Here is an 8,501-nt window from a genome sequence, read left to right on the forward strand (position 1 = left end):
TGAGCGGCGGCCGTGGAGGTGACAGCCGGACCGGGCCCGTTCGGCCGCCGCCGCAACCATGTCGGGCAAGGATCGCATCGAGATCTTCCCATCGCGGATGTGAGTGTCGGCCGGCCGGCCCCGGGACCGAGGCGCCGGGTTGGGAGGGAGAGCTCCGGAGTCGCTTCTTGTGTAAACGCGTCTTTAAGCGGCCGGAGGCTGCGGGGGTCCTCGGGCGGCTCGAAGCCAGCCGTCAGCGCGCACAGACAGCCCTGCTGCTGGTGGGCTGCACGGGACTCCGTGTACGAAATAAGAGTGCGTGTGTCGGGGAAAACGCACAACTCAAACAGCCGCTGCCCTTTGCAGCTCCACAGAGGACGCCGATGTCGTTGTAAGACAGGCTGGCCGTAAAGCCTTTAGAAAAAAAAGCACAAAAAGGGAAGTGCGGTGTTCAGTCAGATTTCCAGTAGCTTCCCAGAGAGCAGCAGACGGTGTGTCATGCGGTCAGGAGTCTCCTGACGGGGCTCAGCACAGCAGCTGGCATTGCAATGAACACAAGCGCTTAAAACTGACGAACTGATAGAAATGCCGTTTTAATGGTCCCATCACATTCCTCTTTAGAACTTTCCAGCCTAGGGGAGAAAGGCAGTTTCAAATTTTCTTGCCTAAAATGAAGTTGGTGGCTGGATATAGTCTGTATGGAGGGCGTTTTGCAGGATGGAAGCTTCAGATATAAAATAATAACCCTTCCTTCATTTTTCAGCTCAGGAGATGTGAGGTAACAGTTTATATGGAAAGATTAATGTGCTGCTTGGTTCTCTTTTGAACCTCAAGTCAGAAGTAAATGATAGCACCTACCAGGTCAGCTGCTCTCTGGCTCTTTTCATTCCATTTACGTGTCTGAGGATGAGGCACCTCAGTCTCTTTTAAAAGATATCTGTTTTGCGTACTGCCACAAGGATTTAACATTTACCAAATCTGTTTCGGTGAGGTAATCGATCAATACCTTGACAGGAGTGTAAGTTAGGATGTTAAAAATACAGGTGGCCTATCTCCACAAAAAAGTTTTTTGTTAAGTGACAGAACAGAATAGTTCAAGATTTATTTGTTTCGTGCTGCTGGCATGATCTTTGCTGTGCTGGCTACGATTGCTTACAGAAGCTGCTCAGCCTCCTTGATGGTAAATATGACTTTTTTAATGCTCTCTTAGCCTGTAAGGGCTTGCTTGAACCAGAAAGGGAGCCGGTCTCTGGCAGGTGGTGAGCAGAGTGTGAAGGTAGTTCAAGGTGGTAACAGGGATCTGTTTGTTGGAAACATCGATTGCTTTTTTGTTCCTGGACTTTGTTTTTCTCATGGACATTCAGAAAGTGCGTGTGCTTCTTGTAGACTTCAATGGAGTTATTCTCATATCAAGCCAGTGGAGTGGAGAAGTGACTGTGTTCAGTGTGTAGACAGGATCGTAATTGTGCTTATTTTTTCCAAGGTCGGAGAGGAAGTGTGTAGGCTTCTCTTTACAGACCTGAATGTTGTCCTTTGTGCATTATAGCTCCATAAACAAAGCAGTAGCTTAAGTTAGCGTAAGTGTAGTGACTGAGATTTTAGTTAAATCAAAAAGATTCTTCAAATTAAATATCCTCCACAGCTGAGAGGGAAGAGAGATTTAGATGCTTCTTCAGTTCATAGTTTTGCACCAGAAACTTGGAAGTGTGCTACTGGAAATAAATAAATTGAAATTGTTTCCTGTTGTACCATGCTGATGTACATGGCTTCATGTACATCATGTTCTGATCATGAAATGTTCTCCATTGCTTCATAATTAGTCATACAACATTTTCTGACATGGTCATAAGTTTTTTTTTTTTTTGTTTTGGTTTTTTCCCTTAATGCCTTTGGATGATGCAGGGCATGTTTATTTCTTTTTCTGTAACAGGGCTCAGACCATCATGAAGGCTCGTTTGAAGGGAGCTCAAACAGGTCGCAACCTCTTGAAGAAGAAGTCTGACGCTTTGACACTCCGATTCAGGCAGATCCTTAAGAAAATTATTGAGGTAGGCAAATTAGAATTTTTCTCTCTTAGGCTCACTTGATTTGAAATTTGTTTGTCAGTTGTGCATTCTCATTCTTCTAAGTTCATTAGATAAACCAGAATGTAGGACAACATTGTGGATAACCCATTATTTGTAAGTGATGCTACTGAGGACAGGGGAGCATAACTCTGTTTCCTAGCTGCAGCAGTATATAAATTTAGAAGATTTCAGTAGAACTTAGTAGATCTTGTTATATACTACCATATTGGATAGGTTTTAATTGTATTTCATTTTTTACCATCTGAAAATTCTAATTAGCAGGTTGAGAGTAAACTGGAGATAGAGTTCTCTTTCTCTTTCCTTCTTTCTTATATTTCCTATTATTTTCTTTATGTTGTTAATTATTCTTCTTTGAAAAAGAATAATATACCTTGAATTTGGTGTCTCTTTTTTAAAAAAAAACAACAGACTAAGTTGCTCATGGGTGAGGTGATGAGAGAAGCTGCCTTTTCACTTGCCGAGGCAAAGTTTACAGCAGGAGATTTCAGGTAAGGATTGCTGATCTTATGGGCATCCTTTTTTGATTGTTGATTTCTCTTTTGGAAATAAGAAATTTCTTAAATGAACTTTTAACAAGGATAAAAAAGGCAGCGGACATGGTAGGACATTAAGGTGAGAGACAACTGCAAGAGAGCGATCATTTGTGTGATGAAAACAGGTAAGAAGAGTGAGCTGAAAAATTAAGACAATTTATGTGCAAATTCTTGATTTGAGAAGGAGTTGGATTTTTCAGTTTAGAATCTAGAACACAGGTAAACAAGAATATTCAGCAGAGTATTGGATTACGCATTATCTTGATTTTTGTTGTGGACTTGAGGTCGGGATCTAACATGTGATGTTTTCTCCCAGTAAAACATTCAGGGGTTCTACTAATTGTTTTAGCCTCTTGTCTCATGACCACTTATCTCACTAGGGCTAGCGAGGGCTTTTTGTGGACAGGAGAAACTAATCTTTTAATTGTATTTTAATAAATTACAATTCCAACTAGGCTGTTTGTGTAATTCATCCAAGCATACGTCAGTCTTGTGGAATAAAGTTGGGGAAGTGTTAATGATTCAGCTGATGGTACCACCAATTAATGGGGAAGAGCTCAGTGATCAGACACTGTAGTAACCTGTGTGCTGCTGGAGGGCAAAAGGCATTTTTTGCCCTTTCATCTGGATATGGCGCTGTTTCCTGTCTTAACCAGCTATAGTATTTAGCTATAAACAATAGTCAGATTCCACCCTGTAAGTAAATTGTACTCCAGTGGAAGAGCTGGTACAGTAACCTGTTCTTGGAAGATCATAAGACACTTTAGAATCCTTCAGGGTGAACTGTTGTACCAGCTCAAGTTTGTTAACATAGTAAGAGTTAATGGGTAAACAAACTTACTTATTACTGTTCGGAAGGAACAAATAAATATGAATTTGTAGAAATGAAGAGTGTTGTGGTCTTGATCTGCTTTTAATCCTTGAAATTGCTTTCAGTGGGGAGAAAATCTCAAGTTGATTAAGATTAAACGTTATTAAAATATTTTAGTGTCATTCACCAGATAACTTGCTAGTTTTTAGAAATGCTTTGTGTACTTGGTCTAAGACATTTCCAGAGTTACATTTTGTGAAGTCTGTTGCTTTTGGTGCCAAACATTGTAGGAAAGCCATTAGCTGCAGATAACAATGTTATCTGATATCTATTTCTCTTTGGATATAATGATGAAGTAATGGACCACTTTGGTGTTTCTGGTTAAGATACATGTTTTCTTCCTTACAGTACCACCGTGATCCAGAATGTGAACAAAGCTCAAGTCAAGATCAGAGCTAAGAAAGACAATGTAGCAGGTGACTCTTTTGTAGACAATAGGCATTTCAACTTTCAGGGGAGCTGTGGGAGCACATTCTGAAATCTGTAAGAACGTCTCCAAACGCCATCTGTTCTTTGTTTCTCTTATTCATCTAACAGTAGGAACACTTATAATTTGCTAAGATTTTTCAGATACAGGAGATAATTTTTTGTTTAGTCATTTGTCTCTCAGAAGATGAAATGAATGTACATAAACTGCAGTCCTAATTTCTAGATCTTCAAACAGAGCATAATTGTCATAGAGAAACTTCCACTGCTGAAAATAGATCAGAAAATAAAGTACCAAGATTAAATACATTTCAGAACATTAAGTATCTATAATTGTTTTTGAATAAAACAAGAAAGATTAATCAAAATTGAATGATTAAGGAATATTGAAAATATTCCTTAAGCAGGGAGGAATCCACTGCTGTAACCTACTGTAGAGAACTAACTTCAGTAGTGTGGTTGGACTGAATGATCTCCACAGATACCTTCCTACCCCTATGATTCTTTGATTTCTGTAAGTACAAAATAGTAATATAAAATTGAATATTAAATAAAATGGAATACTCTGAATTTTTCACGTATCTGGGTCCATTATCTCAACATAATGCTGAAATTCCATATTAAAATAGCAATATCAGCATAATTTAATCTTTTCAAACTATATAGGAAGATTTTGGAAACAAAGCTTCTGAGCTTACAGAATTTGTTTAAAGCATATTGACTACAAATGTGTTGTACTTAAAAAGAAAAAAATATATTAACCTTTATGTCCCTTTACATAAATTTGCGTTCATTCTTGTCAGGTGTAACCTTGCCGGTTTTTGAGCATTATCAGGAAGGAGGCGACAGTAAGTAGAAAACATATTCTGCCTTATGTGTACTCATAGCCATTCTGTGCTAATAGAAGAATACTTGTCATGCCTTGCTGATAAGTCAGCTTACATTATGGGCACAAGAATATTTCTTTTCTCCATATTTTGCTGCTTGCAAAGCTATTTTTGCTTTGTACTGTTTCTCTAACATTAAGGGATTAAATATGGGCTATAGTGGATTTTAGTTTACTAAATCAGTGAGTTTTTCAGATGAGGAGAAGCCTTATTTACCATGTCTTTGAGACTTGCAGATCTTACAGTGGATATAGACAAACAGTGGTTTGCAGTAGCACAAACAATATGAAGGTAGATTTCTTAGAAGGCAAAGGCTTTATCTTGCCACTTTCTGAGCTGCCTGCATCCCTCTGGTTTGTAAAGTGCAGACACTGCTTTTTATCTAGTAAGAATACACCATGGTAGCATTAGCAACAAACCTTATGTTGTTTTTTTCTCAGGCTATGAGCTGACTGGCTTGGCCAGAGGTGGAGAACAGCTAGCTAAGCTGAAGAGGAACTATGCCAAAGCTGTGGAGCTGCTTGTGGAACTGGCCTCCTTACAGGTTGATGGGAGAAAGAAATGTGGGGGTCTCCGATTTCTCAGTTCTGAAGTGGAAGTATAGTCTCAATGACTGTAGCTCATTACTTTCAGCTGTATTATAGGCTTCTAGTCCCAGTGCTTTTACCAAATTTCAACCCTTTTTCAGCCACTAAACACAGTTACAATACCTCTTCACATTCTAGAGCACTAAGAAGAAATTTTGAGGTAGTGGTTGGAGTATAGTTTGTAGCTGAAGCTGCTAGAGTTCAGGGTTCAGATGTAATCTGGTAATAAACAGTAAGAGCACCAACATTTCTAGAAACAGTTCTGCTTCTATCAAGAATGTAGTCTGTAAAATGAGCAGCTTTGGCTTCCAAGCAATGTTTGGTTTTGTGTGTAGAATAGATGGAAATGCTGAGTTCATCTTGTTATTTGTTCCCATTCCATCAGACATCCTTCGTTACTTTGGATGAAGCCATTAAAATAACAAATAGACGTGTGAATGCAATTGAACATGGTGAGTATTTTTCCTTTTGGGATGCATAGTGCTTTTGTGTCTCTGTGCAAGATGGGGAGCTGAGTCCTGGAAGCTACTCTTCTTTTGACTGATTTCCTGTTAATATGATTTGAAACCAGTTTAAGAACTCCTGAGTACAATTAGAATAAAACATACTGCAAAGGGGCTGGAGTACAGGGGGTGATAAGTGTATACGCAAAATTATTTAGAAAGTTGTACTGAGAAGCTGCAGAGCAAAGATTGCAGAAACGTATTCTGACATGTCTGCCACTGACCTGTGATCTACTTCTTTAAGTGTGTATACTAGAAACAAGAGGGGATTGTCTCTATGTCTTAAGGTGTTTTAATAACTATTTCTGTAGTATTTCCTAGCATAACTTACAAAATTTTGGTGGTGGTGTTCAGTAGAAAGGTGGCAGTGTGTTTATTATATTTGGATGGGGTGGCAGAGTGGGCATCCAGACAGCCTTGGTATTAAGAATTACTAGAATAACTTTAAATAATCTTCTGTGCACTGCATTATGGTAACTTCCCAGGTAATATAGCAGTGGTCCATCAACTTCCTGATTTATATTTGTTTAGTGATTATTCCCAGGATCGAGCGTACTCTTTCCTATATCATCACAGAACTGGATGAAAGAGAACGAGAGGAATTCTACAGGTAACTATGTAAAACAAGACCAGAGTGTTCTTTTTCACAAATAGACTGTACCTCAGAGTGGACAGCAGAAAATTATTCAAGAAATGAGGCAAAGAACACTATTCTTACTGTGTACTGAGTTTCCAGACCTGGGCAACTGAAGAGCTGCAGTTACTTGTCACAGTTTCATATGTAGCTCTACCACTGGGTTGTACATAGCTGTCTTTATCTTTCCTCCCGTGGGAATGATGGAATACAATACTCTGAGTTCTTCTGCTTTAAGGACACCTCTGCCACAGAAGCCAGTGTTCTGAGAAAAAGATGTCAAAGTTGAAATTAAACAAATGTAAATTGTCTTCATTCAAGAAGAGCAGAGTAGTATAATACAGCACTTGCTTATGGTCAAGAATGTAATTTAGAATTTGGGTAAATAAGTCAATCTGCAGAGATGATGAATGTTGTTTAAGTGCAGCATCTAGTGATAATTTCCTGGTGAACTTCTCCAGGCAGCTTTATCACAGCCAAGAGGTATGGCATCTTTGTTGTTGGTCTGTTTTATGGAAACATCATGTTGCTTTCACAGATAAGCCACATTTCTTTTCACAGGTTAAAGAAGATCCAGGAAAAGAAAAAGGTACTGAAAGAAAAATCTGAGAAAGAACGGGAGCTGCGGAGGGCTGCTGGTGGGGAACGTGAACCAGCCAATCTCTTAGCAGAAGAGAAGGATGAAGACCTTCTCTTTGAGTAACCTGATGCAGTTGTTGTATTTGGAGCAGGGGACCCAAAATACAGAATGCCCATTTACTGTATAATTTGGGACATTGCCTCAATCATATTTATGTGGCTTCTCAGTTTGGTGTATAAGCCTGCGTTGACCAGACTGTGGATTTCTCCTGGGAGATTAGAAATCTGGGAACTCAAATACAGCATTTGGAAGAAAAGGAGAGAATGAATAAGGTGCTTTAATATCAGGAAGGCCTTCTGTTGTGTGTTCAGCCTGCTTCTTCACGTAATAGGAATGGCTGTCCACAACCGTTCTTTTTTAGAGGATGGCTCTGGATTTGCCTAGTTAGATTCCTTTTTAATTGCTTCCTTTGCTACTACAAGCAGTGGGAAATGTTATTTAAGGAGGGAGATGCACGCACTGTTCTCTATTTCTAAAATATGAATTAACGTGAAAGTTGCTTAAAGCAGGTACTGGCACAAGTGAAGTAAAATGCGAGTGTAGGCAGCTCTTGTTTTCTAACCTGTTGATGAAATCCATAGTCTTCTGTGATTTATTTCTGTTGCACGATCGTTACCACTGGCCTAAAACATCTACGGTTCTAACTAGTGATTCTGCCAACTTGTGTACTGTCTGTAGAAACAAATAAAAGTTCTAACTGTTGAATACGTTATGCCTGGCTCCTGATTCTAAAAGATGATTGTCTGAAAAGCTTGGAAACTGTCACACTGATTTAATAGAAACACAGAACAGCTTGGGTCGAAAGGGACATTAAAGACCATCCAAGTTCCATCTCCCCTGCTGTGGGCAGAGCTGCCAACACCACCAGAGATTAGGTTGCTCAGAGCCCCATCCAACTTTGCTTTGCATGCCTCCAGGGATGAGGCACCCACAGCTTCTCCAGGTAGCCTGTGCCAGTGCACTGTCAGTCACTAATACCTCAGCCTTCTCAATAACCTGGGTAACCATGTCTATTGCCAAGTAACCTTTCTTTCCTCCAAGCCCCCTACTGGTAACATTGAAAAGGCTGTACATGCTGTTTGAACAGCCATTTTTTGCACCTTTTTAGACTAAGAGCTTTGTAACAGTGTCATTCCTCCTACTTCTACAGATGGCAATTTATCGTATAGCAGTTTATTACCTTATCTGGAGTAGAATTCAGCTGAAGATGGGTTCAAGTTGGTATAAAGTGGATGCTGGTCCAAAAATCAGCAAACAAAATTTTATTCTGGAACTCACTGCATTCTGACACATGACATTCTGTGGCTTACAAACAAGACGATGGGCATGTCCCCCTGTGAAAATGTATCACATC

The 8,501-nt window shown here is 39.7% G+C and overlaps 1 protein-coding gene across 1 annotated transcript; it reads left to right on the top strand.

Annotated features, from left to right (window-relative positions):
- ATP6V1D (ATPase H+ transporting V1 subunit D) lies at positions 1-7,859 on the top strand. Its single transcript, XM_010711552.3, has 9 exons — positions 1-99; positions 1,910-2,027; positions 2,475-2,554; positions 3,819-3,886; positions 4,700-4,744; positions 5,224-5,327; positions 5,756-5,822; positions 6,405-6,483; positions 7,069-7,859. The coding sequence occupies exons 1-9, from the start codon at positions 59-61 to the stop codon at positions 7,208-7,210; spliced, it is 744 nt and encodes a 247-aa protein (XP_010709854.1). The 5' UTR covers positions 1-58; the 3' UTR covers positions 7,211-7,859.
- Positions 7,860-8,501: the final 642 nt, after the last annotated feature.

The sequence above is a fragment of the Meleagris gallopavo genome, chromosome 5, assembly GCF_000146605.3.
Source record: "Meleagris gallopavo isolate NT-WF06-2002-E0010 breed Aviagen turkey brand Nicholas breeding stock chromosome 5, Turkey_5.1, whole genome shotgun sequence".
NCBI classification, from domain to species: domain Eukaryota; kingdom Metazoa; phylum Chordata; class Aves; order Galliformes; family Phasianidae; genus Meleagris; species Meleagris gallopavo.